At 41.9% G+C, this 21,073-nt stretch overlaps 1 protein-coding gene across 2 annotated transcripts in view; it reads left to right on the plus strand.

Moving 5' to 3' along the window:
- LOC122994924 (Down syndrome cell adhesion molecule-like protein 1 homolog) overlaps positions 1–20,151 on the plus strand; it is a 54,061-nt gene extending 33,910 nt beyond the window's left edge. Inside the window, exons 10-33 of one of the 2 annotated variants that reach the window (XM_044369717.1) lie at positions 21–140; positions 241–417; positions 1,001–1,200; positions 2,094–2,190; positions 2,295–2,423; positions 2,499–2,666; positions 2,781–2,851; positions 3,492–3,732; positions 4,825–4,971; positions 7,149–7,304; positions 9,080–9,219; positions 11,837–11,990; positions 12,601–12,718; positions 12,839–13,002; positions 13,114–13,212; positions 13,542–13,730; positions 14,252–14,539; positions 14,666–14,821; positions 14,961–14,991; positions 15,111–15,229; positions 15,346–15,498; positions 15,698–15,898; positions 16,239–16,550; positions 17,247–20,151. In XM_044369717.1, the coding sequence (XP_044225652.1) occupies positions 21–140; positions 241–417; positions 1,001–1,200; positions 2,094–2,190; positions 2,295–2,423; positions 2,499–2,666; positions 2,781–2,851; positions 3,492–3,732; positions 4,825–4,971; positions 7,149–7,304; positions 9,080–9,219; positions 11,837–11,990; positions 12,601–12,718; positions 12,839–13,002; positions 13,114–13,212; positions 13,542–13,730; positions 14,252–14,539; positions 14,666–14,821; positions 14,961–14,991; positions 15,111–15,229; positions 15,346–15,498; positions 15,698–15,898; positions 16,239–16,550; positions 17,247–17,680 (4,064 nt within the window). In that variant the 3' untranslated portion in view covers positions 17,681–20,151. Of the gene's footprint in view, positions 1–20; positions 141–240; positions 418–1,000; positions 1,201–2,093; positions 2,191–2,294; positions 2,424–2,498; positions 2,667–2,780; positions 2,852–3,491; positions 3,733–4,824; positions 5,011–7,148; positions 7,305–9,079; positions 9,220–11,836; positions 11,991–12,600; positions 12,719–12,838; positions 13,003–13,113; positions 13,213–13,541; positions 13,731–14,251; positions 14,540–14,665; positions 14,822–14,960; positions 14,992–15,110; positions 15,230–15,345; positions 15,499–15,697; positions 15,899–16,238; positions 16,551–17,246 lie in introns of both variants that reach the window. The other variant, XM_044369719.1, reaches the window with a different exon arrangement.
- Positions 20,152–21,073: the final 922 nt, after the last annotated feature.

Below are 21,073 nucleotides of genomic sequence, written 5' to 3' on the forward strand. Positions count from 1 at the left end.
ATCGCAACTTTTTGTCTCAGTGCCACCACGTTTTGTGGTGCAGCCCAACAACCAGGATTGTATCTATGGCAAAGCTGGCGTTCTCAACTGCTCTGTTGAGGGTTACCCACCTCCAAAAGTCATGTGGAAACATGCCAAAGGTAAAATCATCACATCCCAGCAACATCACAATATCAAGGTCACATAAACAAGGAAAAATGAAGGCAGTAACATGCATTTGCTTTGTGTTGTGCCATGTAGGTGTGGGAAACCCTCAGCAGTATCATCCGGTCCCTCTAACTGGCCGTATCCAGATCATGTCAAACGGCTCTCTGCTCATCCGTCATGTGCTTGAGGACGACCGCGGGTACTACCTTTGTCAGGCCTCCAATGGAGTGGGCTCAGACATCAGTAAGAGCATGATCCTCACTGTCAAGAGTAAGTGTCAATCATTCTCTCTCTGGCTTGAGCACATTTCCTTTCATAACCACATCTCCAGGATTGCACGTACTGTATACAGAGACAAGCCTGAGCTGTTTGGTGGGGAATCAACTCTTCTTAGATGCACTTTTGCCCCAGGCTAGTGCGGCCTGTACTGAACCTAACAAAACCTTGTCTCTGTCCTGTATATCCTTAACTGGGGGTATCTTTGCTATTGATTGATGTGTTCCGGCTGCCGGTCTATGTGCTCCTGAATGTTTGGCGGGGAAAAAGGGCTGATGAATTAGTGATGAAAACAAAACCTCAGGAACCCCTACAATCAATAATCTATGTCTGAGGAACGGAGGAATAGAAGCAGGAGTATGGAAAGAAGAGAGGAAGAAGGCAGACAGGGAGGAGGTAGTGCAAGAGGGCCAGCGGGGCTTGAAGCGTGAAATGAAAATGGAGAACGAAGGGCAGAAATAGAGATATACATCTGTAATATATCCTCGGTTTCCAATACCACATCTCTGTTCCCTCGTTTCATTACCCCATATAATACTATTGGTCACACTGACATGTGTCTGTGATTTTTTCTCAGTTCCTGCCATGATCACCAGCCACCCCAACACCACCATGGCAAGGAAGGGCCAGACCAAGGAGCTGAACTGCACAGCGCGGGGCGAGCAGCCCATCATTATCCGCTGGGAGAGAGGGGACACCGTCATCGACGCTGAGAGAAACCCCCGTTACTCCATCACCATCAACAAGAAGGGGGACGAAGTCATCTCTACCCTGAAGGTCAGATACAGAGCAGACATTTAAACTCAGCAGAATACACCAAAACTGAGAGGGATTGTTTAATGCTGCAAACAGAATACAGAGCAAAGAGTAATGTAAATAAATTATCTGGCAAAAAAGTTTAGTTATTTAGTCTAATGAACAGTTAATTTTATTTCTGTAAAATACAGTGTTGGCTTGTGTTTGTCCACAAGTGTCTTGTGAAATAAAAAAGTAAAGCAGTAGAAGGCAAATTAAGTCAATAATGCTATAAACTCTCTCAGCTCTGAAAGGAATAGTTTGACATTTTGGGAAATACACTTATTCGATTTCTTGCTGAGAGTTAGATCAGATCAATACCACTCTCATATATGTCGAGTTAATATAAGGCTGAAGGCAACAGTCACAGTCATTAGCTTAGTTTAGCAAAAGACTGGAAACAGCAACCCCGGCACTGTCTTACCAGCTCTTATAAAGCTCACTAATTAACAAACATCTTGTTTGTTTAGCACGCTTTTGATTTTTTTCACCTTTGGACAGAGCCAGGCAAGCCATTTCCCCTTGTTTCCAGTTTTTATGCTAAACTAAGCTAACCAACAACAGCTGGCTGTAGCCTTATATTTATAGGATAAATATGTGGTATTGATCTTCTCATCCAACTCTCAGCAAGAAAATGAATGTATGTCCAAAAATGTCGACTTATTCTTTGTAGCAACTTCCTAATGAAGTATTAGTTTAAGTATATTCTATCAGAAAGAAGTGAAATTATCTGACCTCACAGATTCAGGATTTAATGCTCAGTTTTAGTTTAAATATGATTTTTGTGATATATGTTACTGCTGAGGTCTGTTGTGAATTTTCTGTATATTTTTTGGCACATTGTAACTTTTGCCTGTTTGTGTTGATGCTCACAGCTGAACCCAGCCGAGCGAGGAGATTCTGTCTTCTTCTCCTGCCATGCCATCAACTCCTACGGAGAGGGTCGAGGGCTCATCCAACTCACTGTGCAGGGTACAGTATTTCTACCACAAACTGTACAGTCCAATGGGAAAATCTTAGTGAACGTCCTCAGTTAGTGAAAAGCTCTCACCAATTTCTCTCTCTCACGCACACAGAACCACCGGATCCCCCTGAGCTGGAAGTGAGGGAGGTGAAGGACAGGAGCATGAACCTTCGCTGGATCCAAAGGTTTGATGGAAACAGCATCATCACCAGCTATGACATCGAATACAAGAACAAGTCAGGTAGGTTTTCAAAACTTAAGTCTGCATGTCAGATTTTTAAGATACATGTCTTACAAATCTCTTCACATCCAACAGACTCCTGGGATCACATGTACACCACCAGGAACATCTCGCCCACCAACAACCAGGCCAACATTGTAGAGTTGCACCCGGCCTGTGTTTATAGCATCCGCATGTACTCTTACAACAAGATTGGCCGTAGCCTTCCCAGCAAAGAGCTCACAATCAGTACTGAGGAAGCACGTAAGTGATTGTTCACTCCTCTAATGATCCTGTGAGTGTCTTTCTCACTTCTCCGTATGGAGCAGGGCTATGAATTTTGACGGTAACACTTTATTTGACATCTTCCATCAACAGCGCCTGACGGGCCGCCGATGGAAGTAATCCTTCAGCCGATGACATCTCAGAGCATACGGGTTACATGGAGGGTAAACTCACTACTGTTATCACTTTACTACCATGTGTCTTACTATATATGCTTATTCTGATTAGCTGAGTCACCGTGAAAATCACTGATTGGTTAGCATGCTAACTGTGATTAACCTACATATTTTTTTTTGTTTTGGCAACATTCAATTTATGAATACATAACATAGTGACGGTCTTAATTTTTAATAGTGATGTTCCCAAGCAAGAAGAAAGGGCTAGCACTGCAAATGTTTGATGTTTGTGCTGTTATTAATGCTCTATGAGGAACAGGAACATTACAGGAACATAGATAAAACTGCTTAATATGTTTTTTTTAAAAATGACAAAAATTGAGTCACTTCTACTTCCTTGTGTAACCTGACGCACTAGGCCAAAGTACTCTGAGTTAACAAATATGCATCTGTGGAGATCAGTTACATCAATTACAGTAATAGGAGCTCAGATTATCCAGAATAAATATAAAATGCAATAAAATCTTGCATTTTCATTCTTCCTCTTCTTCTTTTCAACATTTTTAACAAATTACTGCCAAATTCCAAAACAATAACTCACCAGTTATAATGTTGCACAGTTTTTAATGCAGCTAAACAGGGATGAAGATTGACATGTAGCTTAATATTATCACCATATTTCTTTCAGGCTCCTAAGAAGGAGCTGCAGAACGGGGTGATCCGAGGCTACCAGATTGGTTACAGAGAGAACGGTCCAGGCAGCAACGGCCAGTACAGCATAGTGGAGATGAAAGCTACGGGGGACAGTGAAGTGTACACCTTGGACAACCTAAAGAAGTTTGCCCAGTACGGGGTTGTGGTCCAGGCCTTTAACAGAGCTGGGACCGGCCCATCCAGTACTGAGATCAACGCTACCACACTGGAAGATGGTAAGAAAGCTGGGAGAGAAGAAGTAGATGGCAAGATGAAGGGAAAGGACTGTAGACACTACTGAGAGTGCAGGCTGTCGGACTCAGTGTAGGAGAGAATGTGGGAGGACATGAGAGAGAGACAGAAATGAAAAAATCCATACAGCATATCTCTTTAATTTGTCAAAAAGAAGGGTAAATGCACAAACGGGATGGAATATATTATTATATATATTATACTATTAAACATAGATTAAAGCAGCTAGTATACATATATATATATACACTTATGCACACAGACAAACGCTCAAACAAAATGGTAGAAATGAATTTGAAGCACATCCCCCATTATTCTTTCTACTTTAATTAGCACCCTCATTAGGCTGGTAGAGAGCAAGAGAGGAACAAGGAACCCCATTACTCTCTAAATGTCTGCCCCTTTTTTTTCTCTTCCTCTCCCTGCCATTGGTTCTTTCTCATCCTACTCATCCCTCCTCTATTTTCCATCTTTTTATTTCTTAGATTTTTTTTGCACCGCTGATCCTTTCTTTCAGACAGAAATATATGCATCCTCCCAGTCTGTGTGGACAGTAATGGTAGACACTGATCATGGTAACAGTAATAGTGATGGTAATTGTCCAGATAGGTAGTCTGATGCTGCCTCTACAACTGCAATTACCTTAAAGATGAACATTGTCTTCCTTCAGATTTTATCCTCCACATCTCAGCTCACCCCGCCCTCCTCATCTGCATTTTAACCCCTTAAGGTGTAGCTGTTTTACTATTCATGCTGCTCTCTCTCAGTGCTCATCCACCCCTCCATCAACCCCCCCTCTACACCTCCTCTCCTTCTCTCCTCCGTGCTCTAAAAGCTAGCAGTGAACAAGGAGCTATTGAGAGCTAATTTGAGCTTATTTGACTGATTTATTTCAGCAGAGATTGCCTGTGGGTTGTGGTGTTGAGTAGTCATCAATTTTCAGTGCTTCAGCCGCCATGCTAGATCAGTCAGGTCTTCTTATCGACAGCAATAACCTCAGAGATATCATTAAAACAACCTCAAAACTCATATATTTGAACGATGCAGCACTAACACTCGCCCCCTGCTTTCCCCAGTGCCCAGTGAGCCTCCGCAAAACGTGCGAGCCATCTCGGTGACGTCGGACGAGGCGGTGATCACATGGGCAGAGCCTCCACGGCTGACGCTGCACGGTGTGCTGAAAGGCTACCGGGTTGTGTTTTGGTCCCTCTTCCCTGACGGAGGTGGGTGCTGTGGGGGCCAGGCCCAGTGGCCAATGCAGAGTAATTATCACCTATCTCATTCTAAACTTCACCAAACCCACCCACCCACCTACCTCTTTGTCAGTGTTGTGAGTCAGTATGTGTTAATGTGTGTCAGCACCTATCTCATAAAGCACTTCCTGTTCCTGTGTATCTTTGAATTAGTCTGTGTTTGCCCTTGTTTCTTTCTGCAAGGTTTAGTTAGATTTGTGTGTGTGTGTGTGTGTGTGCAGTTCCTATGTCTGTGCAAATACAAAAATGTTGTTCATTATTGTCCTAACTAATTAGCTTTAGCAAATATGTTTTGTGGGAAATTACATCTAGATAACAGCAACAAAAGCATGATTTATATTTTCAAGCATATTTTTTGGGCATTTTTATTCCTTCATTACAGACAGTAGAGAGACAGAGAATTGCAACAAAGGTCCCCAGTCGGATGTGAACTGCATATGTTAAGGTTCATGGGCAGCATCTTAAACCTTAAACCACAGGAGCTCCCCATATTAAATGGTTTTACGGTTATGTTTAGGCTACTGAAGAATTTGGTAAGACAGTAAGACAGACTGTGGTCTTGGTTAAACATTGAATAACTCAGCACTGAATTGTGACACGAGACAAAAGTATGATCTTTCCCTAACCTTAAAGCTATAATATGTAATTATTCCTCATTTGTCTGACAACAACTAGACCTATGTTATATATTTTGTTGAGTTGTGTACTTACATTATCCCAAATGTTTCCAACAATTTTCAAACCCAGAGAAATCTGTTATTTTCAAGTAACAGTCTGTTTTATTTGGTCACTTTTCAATGGCGTCATACCCCCTCTACCAAAGAGTATACGATGATAAACATCTTGTGCACATATGTCGGCGTTGTGGTTGTCCGCCACAATAGCATCTACCAAAGAGTACACGTGTACAAGATAATACGCCCGCGTTCTGGTTGTCCGCCAGAAACTGGCATAAATTGACTTTTATCCTGTTTTAAGCCATGCTTTTAAGATAAACTTTTTAGATCTTGGTCATTTTTAAGTATATCTATTAACCAGATGAAAGATTTTAGTAATCAGACGTCTGGGTTTTAAGTTGTCAGAAAAACCATCTGAGCAAACGTTAGCAGCAGCTCAGCTCACAAGGAGCCCCTCCTGGACGTCCTGCATCTGCCGAACAGCGTCAGAGAAACACTGATTTTTTAGGTGAAATGCTTTATTCAGTGTTTTTACAAGTTTTAATCCCTGGGTCTGTTTGTTCTGGAGAGGAGAGCTCTGCAGATAATTCAGCTCCTGGTAAAAAAAAACCCTGAAAAATGAACACTGAGGGAATCCTAACCTGGTTGAAAGGCTGGTTGTTTAACAGTGAAGACAACAACTCCCATGATCCCACGCTACTTCACAACGTCATCAAACTCCGTCTTTTGTTATTGTGTTGAATGAGAGACCCCTGGCAGCAGAAATTACATATTGTGCATTTAAAAGTCTGTCCTAAAACAATACTCAGGTGCCCAAATGAAAAGTGACTGATTTTGTTTTTGTTGTAATCATTCTTCCTGCTCATACTGGACATTAAGAGACACTTTCTTAATTCACTTTCAATGTAAGTGATGGGAGACAAAATTCACAAGCCTCCTTCCGTGCAAAAATGTATTTCAAAAAATATTTGAAGCTAATATGAAGCTTCAGCCACCCAAATTATTTAGATCAAGTCAATATATAGTATATTGTTACTGTCTTTTTAGAGCCAAATTCCCTTCTCACATACTGCTGCATACTATCTTCAGATAAACTTTTAAATACATTTTTTTCAAAACAAGAAGAGTGTATTTTGTCACTTTACACTTTAAGCACATTATGAGGGGATCTTCAGAATTAACAAGAGGAATGATTACAATGAGCAAAACCTGATCCAGCGTTCATATGGGCACTTGACTATTGTTTCAAGAAAGACTTGAAAAATTGTGAACCCGTCCTTCAATCAAGTGCTTTAGTCACCAAAGTTCTGTATCAACAACATTTCACAATTTTCCCCAAAATATATTTAGCAAAACAATTTAGTAGCATGTAAATGTTTTTTTGTAGGAGACAGGGTCCCTCTGTGTTGTCAGTCCACCAGATAACATACACTCCTCTCTTAAACAGTTTTCCCTTCCTGTTCTCCACAGAGTGGGGAGAGATGCAGAATATCACCACCACACGTGAACAGGTGGAGCTGCGAGGGCTGGAGAAATTTACCAACTACAGTGTTCAGGTGCTGGCCTACACACAAGCTGGAGATGGGGTCCGCAGCAACGTCCTGTATATCCAAACCCGAGAGGACCGTGAGTGAACACACAAACAGGAAAAATGCCAGCATTTGATTTATTCACTCAATATGTTAAAGTGTGGAAAAGTCCAAAAGGAAGAAAGCATGCATTGAGCTTGAGGGTAAAGGGTAAAGGCGGTAGGGAGATAGGAGGGGGAATAGATAAAAAAAAGGGTGCTGGGTTGTATTTCAAACCCATGACAAAAGCTCATTTATGCTGGGAAGCTCCATTAGTAGTGCTAATGAGAATTAAGAGGCTTTGGGTCCACAGCTCAGGGCTGAGGGAGGGCTGGTGGGAGACACCGGGGGAGAGGAGGGGTGCTCTCTCGCAGCATATAGCATCTAGGAGTCAGCCATCAGCCCAGGCCTGCATCCTTTCCACCAGCCCTCTTGCCATAGGCATAGGGATTAACTCCACTTGGATTAGAGAGAATTAATTTTGTGCTTACACCATTGGAGGCGGGATTACAGCCAGATCCATGTCTCTTTATAGAGGAGGTGAGGAGGAGGGGCCTGGGGGGTAACAGGGGTTGAAGATGGAAATACAGCCGATTGAGGGCCAAAAAGAGTCACAATAACAATGTGATAGCAAAGTATTTTTTCTGAGCCAGTTTACTGTAGAGTAGACTGCTAGACTTAGTTCACTCTCTGTGTATTTGGTTGAGTGTATCAGCCCTTTACTGTGACCTCTGATTAGTACAGTAGACCATAATGCATTCATGAAGATGGGGCTGGTTACTTAGCACCATTGTGCCTCTCTTCCTCATCATCACGCTGGCCGTGCTGGCTGTGCAGCAGACTGTCTGTCTGTCTGGAGTCCTGGGCAGATTTTGGGCACCAGATGGGACTTAACTCCCCCCCCCACACACACACACACACACCCTCACACACCCTCACACCGCCACTCCTACTTTGACATGGATATGATAATGATGACTGCCCCCTCTGCCCCTCCCCACTTCCACCGCCACCATCATCACTCCCCTAGGAACTGCACCTATCGTTCTCGCCATTCTTTCATCCCCACCTCCCACTTTTAAAACCTCGCCACATCAATCCTTTCAAAGTTTGTGTTGTTTTTATCCCTGCTCATGTAAAGTGCTGGATGAAGTAGTCCAAGGGCATGGACTGGCTGAATGACTGGATCAAGGGGGCCTCACATGAAGGAAAAAAAGGAATTGGGGGATGGATTTAGAGGGCTTGGTATTACACTGCGGTAGCCTCCTTCTGTAGACCCCAGATGAGGCCCACTGTCAAGAGCAAGTTATATTTATGGTGGGGATTGAATAGGCTTGAAACTGTGAGCCCCTTACTGTATGGCCTATGTGACAAAAGCATTATTGTTCACCTTTCATGTATCCAGTGTCCTGATGTGTTTTTCTGTAAATCGTGCATCCATTTTAAACTCTCCTCGTGCCTTTAGCTTGATTACTTATAATCAGAGTATAAAGCGTCAAGCTGAAGTGGCTAACAGAGGATCAGACACCACTGTCTAATCTGTTTGTGGGTTTGAGAGTTAAGAGAATGCTGGGTGTCACAAAGTCAGAACTGCTGACCGATGTCTGAATGAACATATGTCACCGCTAACCACCCAAAGGGACTTCCTCCAAGTCCTCCCAGAGCGGCTTAGCGCAGGATAAGACTAGCAATCTGCAAACAAGCCTGCTCACTTTAATAGGCATCCAACACCCAGCATGTGCATACACACACACACACACAAAAACACACATAGAAGCATATACATATAGAATACACGCTCGCCGTGCTGATGTGCCTGTGTGTTTTCTATAGTTCCTGGTCCACCGGCTGGCATCAAGGCAGTCCCCTCCTCTCCAAGTAGTGTGGTTGTGTCCTGGTTACCTCCTCACAAACCAAATGGTGTTATCCGCAAGTACACCATCTACTGCTCCAGTCCAGGGTCTGGACAGCCGGTAAGTCCTTCCTCTGTGGAGGAGAAAATCTTCCAGGTGATTGAGAATTGAGACATTTGTGAACTTGATAAAAATCTACCAATTGAAAAATGTATTTGTAACCACAATTATTAACACACCGTGCATGTATGCGTGTGTGCGTGTGTGTGTGTGTGTGTGTGTGTATCTTTTTGTGTCTCTCTTTCACCGTGTTTGCACCATTGCTTTATTTCCTGCCCTCCCAGATGAACAGATGAGGTTGTCTTGGCAACGTGATGAGACGTAGATATGCAAATGAGGCAGAGAACAAGCTCACACATGCACACTGCCGCATCAGAAACACACACGCTCTCACACATACATACACACACACAGGCATCACATTTCAACATTTTCTATTTATACATGCATGTGTGGCATTTCAGTTGTGGTTAGATCATGTGCACACAAACACCAGCGCACAGTGAAATCTGATATCAGGCTAGAATCTCACTTTCTTATTATTCACAAATACTCCTCCCTCTCTGTACATGAGTGCCATGTAAATGAGCACAGGCAGGGAGGAGAGAGGAAGGGAGGGGAGAAGGAGGTTGAGAGAAAGAAAGAGACACACCATTAGAGGTAGGGATAGACCGAGGGGAAATGAGGGAAAAAGAGAGAGATGAGGGGAGAGGAAGAGAGGGAGTGAGTGAGAGATAGGCAGGGAAGAAGGGAGGAGCAGAGGAGGGTATCAGTCACATCGAGATGAGAGTGCTTTTGTCCGTCTTTTCATTATCTCCCTGTATCACTCCCTGGATCACCACAACACCGCCGCTATGCTGGAGGAATGTTCGAACGCACCCCCCCCCCCCCGCCCCCAAACACACACACACACACACACTCATATGCTCCTTCCTCCCTCCCTCTGTCCCTCCATCCTCTCCTCTTCACTGAGCTAGACAGAAAAGGATAGAGGAAAAGAGGGGAAAGCAAATGGTGAAGGAACTGAAGATGAGCACTGAGAGATGAGCAGATTAAAGCGATAGAACCGGGGATTGACTTGAGAGAAAACAGTGTTTTTGAGCACGCGTTGGCATGTGTGTGTTTGTGTGCCTGCAGGTGCATGTGTGAATATCGCTTCAAAGATGTGTTTGTAGGAAAGATATCCATGTGAACACATCATTTAATCCAGTATCGAGGCACAAAGTGTTATTTTTTTTGTAACCAAGCGACTACATCTGCCTAAATGGATAGAAATAATTTAATTTGTTTCAAATTAATTTACACCAGTGGAGTGGAGCAATCTGCTCTAATCTAGCTCTATCCCAGAAACTAAAGAATGGAGTGAAAAGCCACACACTCATAAATGAAATGCAATAATTTTATTTTAAAATCTGTTGATCAACAATTTAGCACAACTTGACCTCTTCCGATTAAAAAGATTATCTGAGTGACACCTATAGCGCGAATAATATGAACACAGAACATAATCCATATGAAGAAAGGCCTCCAACATCCAAAAACCAGCAAATACAAACTAGAGAAATACTGAATATAAATAAAAAAAATAGAAAAACATCTGGATGCTTGAATTTAAATTAAGCTGTGATTAAGTCTATAAAATAATAGAAATATACCTTAAACAATGCAAGTTTCTCTCACGTTGTTTAAAGTCAAAAAATATCCTTTAGGTCACTGTGTAAAAATAAATGTAAAATATCAATAATCAAAACTAAAAATAATATATATTATATAAAAAATTAAGTTCAATTAACAATACATGTATAATTGGCCTGTCATTTATCAAAAGGCAAAAGTAAATAAAACCACTTCTGTACATATATACAGTATATTGCATATATAAATAGAAAAAAAGTTGATTGATACAATAATACATCCCTGTAATTAAATAACATTCAAAAACTCATGAAACTCACTATTTACTCTATTTCTATGTTTATGATTATCACCAAATGAATTATCATTTTTAAATACCTGTACTATACACTAGATATGTCACTGAAGTGATTAAACTGGCTTTCATCCTTAAAAAGGCAACATGTGCTGAAATGATGACTTATAGAATTTAAGATAAAATATTACATCGGTGTTAGAGCGGTTTTACACACCTTTTTTGATGTCTACCTGCAAGCCAGCTCCTCTAGAATAGGTTTGTGTTTTCCTTCAGTTCTTCATTGTTTCCAGATACCGACATGTTTCTAAACAATTTCCCGCCAAAAAGGGGAAACTGCTTCACAAACAGTTATGATGCTACAGGCCTTTTTCATGGAAGACGTTTCGACATTCACCACAGGAAAAGCACAGGTATAAATGATAAAATAATCGATGGCTGAATTCCAGAGTCCTGGTATTGTTCATGCTTACCAGAACACTTGAATAGAGCAGAGCCATCGTTAATGTTATCATTAACACCTGTGCTTTTCCTACTGTGATAAGTCAAAATGTCTTGAATGTGCACTTCCAAGAAAAGACTTAAAAGACTTAAATTTGAGACTGTATTTCTTTCAGCACACATTTGAGCTGTGTAACTTGAAATATTTGTTCAGTCTGGTTTCTAATACAAGAGCAGCCACCCAGCTTGTCTTGTCACTGTGTTATCATAGTTTGCTAACATGACATTGCGTGCCCTCCGTCCCAGGCGCCCAGTGAGTACGAGGCCAACCCAGAGATGCTCTTCTACCGTATCACGCACCTTAGCCGTGGTAAACAATACCACATCTGGGCTGCAGCCGTGACAACTGCCGGCCGAGGCAACATCAGCGCAAAGGTCACAGTGGAGCCTGCTGGGAAAGGTGAGTCCTCCAGGCGAGCCTGTAGTGGAGGAGAAGGGTAAAGAGATTTCTGTAAAGGTTATGAGGGAGAGCGCTCTAAAAATGGCTATGAAACGGCCACATGATCTCCTGTGCACAGATCCCTTTCATCACTCTCTCTCCTTCTGTCTCTGTCTGCTCTCCCTGCTATTGATTGACAGCTGTAGTATTGATTGAGTACTGGGTATGTTGCGAGAAACGCTGTTGTTAATTATGTGGTGATGAACAGGGCCTATCTAGTAAAATGACCCTTGGGGAGAGAGGTAGCAGGAGAGAAATCAATAGAGGGGAGGATCTATGGAGTAAAGATAGACTGAAACTAAGAGGTTAAAGAAGGGGCTACACTAAAATACTACACTACAGCTTTTTATTCCCTCTGCAGTGAATAAAGGCCTTTCCCCTCAGGCAAACCGGGCCACTCATTCAGCAAACAGCAGACGGACAGTTAGACATCCTAAAGTACTTAGTGAGAGAGATGCTGAAACAGTTTTTTGTTCTGGCTTGGTTTATCTACAGTATCATCATCTGTGTCTCAAAGTATGTGATAAAGATTCACTGTAATTATTCTATATTTTTATGTCATTGTGTGCAGTTCCGGCCAAGATCCTGTCCTTTGGGGGCACAGTGACCACACCCTGGATGAAGGAAGTGCGTCTGCCCTGCAGCTCAGTGGGAGAGCCTGCCCCCACGATTAAATGGACCAAAGACAGGTCAGGGCTCATCATATACCACTTATATGTCAACATCATTCAAACAGACAGTGGCGCTTGTAAAGATAACAAAACTTTCTCCAGGGTGTTAACATCTGTAAACTGTCTGTAATTTGTCAGTGAGGACTCTGCCATTCCAGTGACAGCCGACAGTCAGCGGCAGATCTTATCCAATGGCACACTGGTGCTGCGTTCAGTCAAAGCAGAGGATTCTGGGTACTACACCTGTACGGCCACTAACACCCTGGGCTTTGACACTATCATAGTCAATCTTGTGGTGCAAGGTAAGAAGAAAATGGATGATGTATCTGAGTGGAACTGACTGGTAGAGGATGTGTATGCTTTATGGTGTTTCTGCTCAGTTGGTGAGTCACTGTCTGTTTTTGTACATCCAGTTCCTCCTGACCAGCCCCGTCTGACTGTCTCCACCACCTCCACCTCTTCCATCACCCTGGCTTGGATCCCTGGGGACAACGGTGGAAGCTCCATCAGAGGTATACAAGACTTTCTGTGAACAGAGAAACACCTGCCCGCCTTGCAGATGTCTCATAAAAAATAATACTTTACGTGACAGATCCTGTTCAGTGTGCTTCAGCTGTTGTCAGTTGTACTAATGCTGCACACAACAGTGTAAACAATGAGCTTAATGTTCCTGGGTAAGAAGTAGGCAAACTAGAGCTGATTGTGGCTGATTGTTGCCCCCTGGTGTCCAACAGATGTAGCAGCAGTAAACATCCTCCACAGTCTTAAATGATTTGGATTTGCAGCAGTTGTTTCGAAGTACTTGTGTTTGACATGAAGCTTGTGATGTGTGATTCTGCAGGATTTGTGCTGCAGTATTCTGTGGACAACACAGAGGAATGGAGGGATGTGTTCATCAGCTCCAGCGAACGTTCCTTCAGGTTGGACAATCTGCGCTGTGGAACGTGGTACAAGGTCAAGTTGGCTGCCAAGAACAGCGTGGGCTCAGGGCGCATCAGTGAGATCATTGAGGCTAAAACACATGGCAGAGGTGAGGAATGGTAGTTAGATAGACTGTAACTCTGGGACCCCATTTAAAAAAATTGTAGTTGCTGAACATAACTCACCTTAAATGGCCAATTTGACAAATCTTGAATTTTAAATCTTGCTTGTTTTTTTCCTCCTATTTGATGTTTGTTTTAAGGTAATTTGCCTACTACCCCCTCACAATACGCAAGATTAGTCAATGTTAGTGTGTGAAAACATTTTTATATATAGAATTCATGTGTGTGTTTTTTTCCTCCCAGAAAATTACTACTTAACATTACTAGTAACAGCTGCCTCAAAATAGCTGTGCTGCTGTGATATGAAATGAGATGAAGTCCCAGTCTCTACATGAAATTATAGAGGATCAAAAGTGCAACAAATTCGATAAATTCTGACAATCTTTCCTGTGACTAAGAGTTTGCAATCAGGGAAAGTGATACATGAGAAGCATTACAAGGAAATGCAGCTGTACAATATTGCTTTGTTGGCATTACTAACCTCCTTCTGACCTCGTCCTCTCTATAGAGCCGGTGTTCAACAAGGATCAGCCGCTGCTCACCCACATCAACTCCACACATGCGGGTCTCAATCTGCAGGGCTGGACCAGCGGCGGCTGCCCCATCACTGACTTGATGCTGGACTTTAGGCCCAAAGGTACCTGGGCCTGGCAGAGCCTCAAGGCCAACTCCACCAGTCAGCTCTTTCTCAGTGAGCTGCGTGAGGCCACCTGGTATGAGCTGAAAATGAAGGCCTGCAACAGTGCTGGATGTGGCAATCAGAGTTCCCAGTTTGCCACCACTGACTATGATGGCAGTAAGTGTATCATACAGTGTGTCACCTATAGACTACTGATTCAGTAGCCCGTCTTCTGTCATCTCTACCTCTCTCACTGACTTTTCTGTATTAAATCTCTCATTTTCTTCCCTTTACTCTCCATAGGTACAATCCCTCCCATTAAATCAGCACGCGGAGAAGGGGATGATGTGAAAAAGCTGTTTTCCATCGGCTCTCCTGTCATCCTGGTTACTCTGGGTGTTGCTTTGCTTTTCATTATCCGCAAGAAACGCAAGGAGAAGAGGCTTAAACGACTCAGAGGTGAGAGAAAGGAAAAGTGAGAGCTCAGAGAGAGATCAATGGTATTGTGTGTAATGGATTAATGTAACATAGAGTGACAAGTTGAAATGATAATCCTTACAGCCAATTATAATCTAATTAAGATATTGTCTCCTTTTAGATGCTAAGAGCCTTGCTGAGATGCTTATCAGGTAAGAGACATCTTGTATGTCTACTGTGTCTACAGGTCTACATGTTTTGAAAACCTTATACAGTAAGTCTGACTAAATGTGTTGTTTCCGTGTGTGTGTGTGTGCATGTGTGTGTGCAGCAAGAACAATCGCAGTATAGACACTCCTGTGAAGGGCCCTCCTCAAGGACCGAGGCTCCATATTGACATCCCACGTGTTCAGCTGCTCATTGAGGACAAGGAAGGCATCAAGCAGATAGGCATGTGGCTACACTTGACAAAAACACAAGCATGTCATTTTCTAGTAACCTATATCAGATAATTAACATTATTTTTTCTATAACTGTTGTATTTGCTAATTTCTTACCTGTAACAGGAGAGGACAAGGCAGCGGTGCCCGTGACAGACACTGAGTTCAGCCAATCAGTGAATCCACAGAACTTCTGCACAGGCGTGTCTCTTCACCATCAGGCTCTTATCCAGAATTCAGGGCCTTTGATTGACATGTCAGACATCCGCCCTGGCACGAGTGAGTTTGTTTTACTTGTCAATTAAGACATGAAATACGTTAAGCAGGTAAATCCGGGCGAAAGCTTATTGACTCATGTGTTCACTTACATCCACTTCAGTCATAAAGATGAGAAGACAGTTAACCAATGACAATCAATACATGGATACACAGTCTCTGTACTACCAAGCTATTCTCTGATCACTGTGACCTCTCTCAGATCCTGTGTCCAGGAAGAGCATAAAATCAGCTCACAGCTCCAGGAACAGGTACTCCAGCCAGTGGACCCTGAGCCGACCAAGTCAGAGCCAGTCGACAGCCTCTGCTCGAACTCTGACCTCAGACTGGCGGACCATGGGCTCTCATGGCATCACGGCCACTGAGAGTGACAGCTACAGCGCCAGCCTCTCCCAAGACACAGGTGAGTAAACCCCAGCCAGTACCACTGACACAGTGACACTACTACTACTATGTACATTTACATTTCCAATTTCTATTTTTTACACCAAGGGGTAGTAGTATTTTAGGAAAAGAATGAACAATCTATAGCTTAAATTAGTAAAATGAAAGCACAATCTAGAGGCATATGTACAAATACACCATAGCATGATGGAAATCAATCAAACCTCATGGAAGCCAATGTAAGGAAACTAAACATTTGACTTATATGAGCTCTTATCTTAGACAGCATAACCTTTGCATTCACAAAAAGCAGAAGTTAAGGAAACTGTTTCCAAAATTATGTATTTCTGTTTTTCCAGATAAGGGACGCAACAGCATGGTATCAACAGAGAGCGCCTCTTCCACCTATGAGGAGCTGGCGAGGGCCTATGAGCACGCCAAGCTGGAGGAGCACCTGCAGCATGCCAAGTTCACCATTACAGAGTGTTTCATCTCCGACAGTTCCTCTGACCAAATGACCACAGGAACCAATGACCCTGCAGACAGCATGACCTCCCTCAGCACGCCGTCTGAACCTGGCATCTGCCGCTTCACTGCCTCACCACCCAAACCGCAGGACTATGACCGCGGTAAAAATGTGGCTGTACCCATTCCCCACCGCGCTAACAAAAGTAAGTAGTAAAGGACGAGAACTCCTTCTTTTTCTTGTTTTAATACCTTTGATAATACATGGTTATTGTTATGGTGTTTTGCACTCAAGTCACGTGTAGTACACTCAATATAGACCTCAGATTTTTGTTTCTTCTGCCTCTGTATTGTGACCCAATGATACCCTGATACAAACAGGGAGTAAAATGGAGCCAGAGACAGCTAAACCAGAAGTACACATTATATTTGCAGTGACTTAAAATGGAAAAAAAACAATTTCTTCCCTTAACAAAACAGCACAAAGATGCTAGAATTGAAGCCAAAGAAATATATACCAAACAAAAGCCAATACAGAGTGAGGTTGAATTGGTAATTCGGTAGATAAATAGGTAAACCTCATTTAAGACCAGGGAATGACACTGTCACTATGAATGATCCTAGTTAAATAAAAAGTCTTTTTTATTTTTATCACACAGTAATTACCTACAAACAACAGCCAAGAATGACTCAAGCTACACAAGGAAGCATGTGTTCAATATAGACTCCGTACTACTTAGTCCCTATTGACACAGTATCATTGTATCATCAGCTAGGCCAAATTTATTTATGTAAATCATTAATTTAAGCAGTTGAAATGACAACACGATGAAAATGCCTTTTGTAATTCAAAATGACTACATTGTATGGTCTTGTCCTGACTCTTATTTTGTCTTTCTCAGGTGAATTCTGCAACCTACCCCTCTACATGAAGACAGACCCATTCTTCCGCAAGCAAGGGGAGCTGCATGACCCGTGCCCAGCTGTGCCACCGCGGGAAGCCTCTATCCGCAGCCTGACGCAAAGGGCGTATCACACCCAGGGCCGTCACAAGACTCTAGACCCTGCCAAGCAGCAGGCCCTGACGCTGGGCCACTCTGGGCTGGGCAGCTTGGGTGCGAGCTCAGGCACTGCCACCTTGCCCCAAAGGACTCTCACCATGCCCAGCTCCAACACTGCAGCAACAGCTTCCACTTCCAGCACGAGCAGCAACCCCACCAACAGTAACAAGGTGGGGGGCTCCAGAGACTCGCTGCTAGAGAGCAGCTCCTCTGCACTGGGGAGACTGCAGAAACAGAGTGTGGGGGCCTACTCCAAGTCATACACACTGGTGTAGTCCGTTCTCTTGCACAGACATGCACTGCTGTCCCACTCCTCAGCCAGCCCCACTCTGGTACTCTTTAGTCTGGGCCAGAAAGGGCATGCAACCACCTTTCTTTAAACCCAACTAATGGTGAACTGCCCAGCGTCCTGTCTAATTTTCCTCGGGATAGGTGTTCTCCCAGACAGAGACCCAGCTAACCTTACTTTTTCATGTTCACCTGGGACTCTATAAAAGAACTACTAACTCCAACTAACAGTTCCAGCCGGCTGGTGCTCAGCTCCACTCAGTTCTCGTGGGAGTCACACAGCAAAAAAATACAGGAATCGATTCTGTGGTCATTTGGAAATATTGACTATAATTGAGGAGCTAAAAGCTCTGTGTTTATGATGATGAGGACTACGATAGCCAGTATGAAGCTGTGTGGCCATCCTGTCTCTCATACGCACACACATACTGTCCTCCATAGTTTGAGTATTACTGTCAATTTGCAGGACTTCCAGTTAAGTTCCCTATTCTTACTGTATCTTTCACCCTCTATGTGTCTCTTAAAGTCCCAAATAGCTATTGGCAGATTTTCTCTTAACGGTTAATCCAAAAGAAATTATTCAGGTTCACTTCCAAGAAGGATAAAAAAAATTATATCTCCGTAATGTTCTCCACACATCTCTCTCCAGCTGAACAGTGTCTAACTTTATAAACAAACCATCATGACAACCCAAATGAACCAGCTATAATTTCTCACATTACAAATAGAGAATATTTGGTATTATAAAGAATTTACATATATATTTCTATGTAGGTATATTATTGACATTTAAGTGAAATTATGACAAAGTATAAATTGTATGTACTACAATAGTGTAGTAGTATATACAGCAATTTAATGTCAAATTTAAGAACGAGACAATCGCTCAATCATGAAATTTAAATAAGAAGAAATTTAAAAAAGGTTGGACTAAAGAAAGAAAAAAGATTAGTATATATACAGGATGTTCTGTATGCTACTGTATGTAGACCGACTAAGAAAAGTGTTTCTGTGTGCGGACAGAAAGTGTCCCTATGTCGAGATGGGAAAAGCAAGATAGGCTACTTAGTTTTAATTTCACTTCCTGAAAAGGCAGGCTGACTGGGTGAATAAATTTTAACCTTCCTGGTTTTAGGGAAATCAGTGTCATGGCTGCTGCAAAGTGGTCACAGTCTGGAGTTATGATACAGTATTAAAGCCTCTGTTTGTAGCATGAACGGCAGAAACTGACCACTACACAGTGACAGTTATCATCCCACCAACTTCTCAGTCAGCCTCAATGTCACTCAGCCGACCTTTGCTCTTCAAAGAAAGAAAGAAAGAAAGACAACTAGCTGAAGGAATCCCAGTCATGATGTGAATGAAGTAAAATAATATAATGTTGAGAGATGTTATATGTCAGGGAGTTCAGTTTTGAAAATTATATAATGTTCACTCAAATTGATATCTTTGTTGTTGCCCTGTCTGAAGTACTGTATATGTCCCACTTTCTTTATCTCCATCTCCCTCCATTTTGCGCTATTGTACATTCACACAAGAACCTATTGGAATGTCTTTCTGAAGCATCTCCATGATAGTGTTTTGTGGTTTATATTTCTTTATCCATTTGCTTTGTTTGTTTGTTTAGGGGAGGGGTTTATTTGTTGGTCTGTTCATTTTGATTTGGAATATTCATTATAATTTGTTTGGGGTTTTGTCAAAATTTTGGTTCCAGAGGTCAAACAGTACTATGGTATGCGGCCTGTGGCTAAAACCAGTTCAGCCAAGTGAAATCAGGGACTCGTAGCTCTTTTGGTCACACAAATTACTATTGTGTATATACTGGACTGGAGTCGGTCTGTAAACCTGAAGCATTCAGGCTCCTGTCCTTTTCCCCTGTTCAGATAAATTAAAGTAAAAAATCACTACCCTAAACATACTAGATCCATCATCTCTACCTTTGTCAGTGTTGTTTATAGATTAAGTCTTGTACATAAAACACAGTTTTGTATGAAGAGCTATTTTCGTCAGAATAAATCAGGGGACACATCAGGGTTGAATGCCCCAATTTCAAAATTGAAATAGTATCAAAAATAAAATATTTTACTTCTGAAATGGGCAAAAAAACATTTTTCTTTCCCTTTATGTTTTTGATACTAATTTGTTGAATTTTTATTCTTTTTTAAAGGTCTTTTGATGTCGTCATTTGTCCTATTTACTTTTTTTTATTATTATTATTTTGTATTTTGTTCATCCTCAAAAAAGTCATTGCATGCTTGCTAAAAGGGAAAAATTGAAGGAAAAAATGTATGAAAATCAAAAACTAAAAAAAAAAATGTTGAGGGTATCCCAAACATTTGTTTGAGTTGCTTGTTATAGCAATTGCTTGTGTTCAAAAGTACATTTTCTATGAAAAGAAAGCAAAAACTAAAAAGATCATTCTAACACCTTGTGCAATAAAGCTATCTTTCATACGTCACGGCTTCTGTCATTCTCAACAGGTTTGTTTGCATATCATCTGAATGCTTTCATATTAAGATAAACAGCTAAAGCAGCAGTTCATGCAGGTCAGGACCTGAGATGAGATGGGAAGAGAGTAAAAGTAAAGAAAGTATTTGGAGTTGATAATCGCTCTCAGCTAGTACTACAAGAATAGATTATATGAAAATATAAATACTTATCCAGTATGAAATTGGCTAAACCAAAAGCAATACTCAATGTGAATTTACAATGTCTGAATGTGTCATTTATACTCATTTGTAAGTAAACACGCCTACAGAAGAACATGCTGTAGATGCAGTATAATGTACATAGTATTTGGACAAATACATTGCCAAGTGCCGTCTTGCCAGTGACCTCTGACAGATTTGAATTCTTATCGCTATCAAAACATGAAAGTGGGTGATCCAACGAATGACTCATATGTGCTTTTTCATGTGTGAAAATATGCAGAAAATATGTCTAGACTGGAGAAACAGTATGGCATATATCTGGCATGTATCTACATATAGTAAGCATAGATTAGTAAAGTTCCTACACAGTACAGACAGCAACTCTGATTCAGCTCTCTACTATTTGGCTGAAGCCATTTGGACAACAGCTGACACTAAAGGACACCAACCACAAGATGGCGTCATAACATTATAATGTCTGCCCCCTGCACAGAGGATAACAGATACTGTGACGAAGGTATTCTACCAAAAGAGTTCAGCCACTCATGACGGATATGCAGTGAATAATTGATGTTTTTCAGAGTCGCCTGCAACAGTGTCCAAATACTACAGCTTCTAGTTACTACAGCAGAACTCTTTCTGCATGTAATTTTAGAATTAAGCTTGTTTATTGGAAGGATGCATCCATTGTAGAGATATTGTGTTTTACACAGATTAATTATCTTTGCA

This window comes from Thunnus albacares, chromosome 13, assembly GCF_914725855.1.
Source record: "Thunnus albacares chromosome 13, fThuAlb1.1, whole genome shotgun sequence".
In the NCBI taxonomy this organism is placed as follows: domain Eukaryota; kingdom Metazoa; phylum Chordata; class Actinopteri; order Scombriformes; family Scombridae; genus Thunnus; species Thunnus albacares.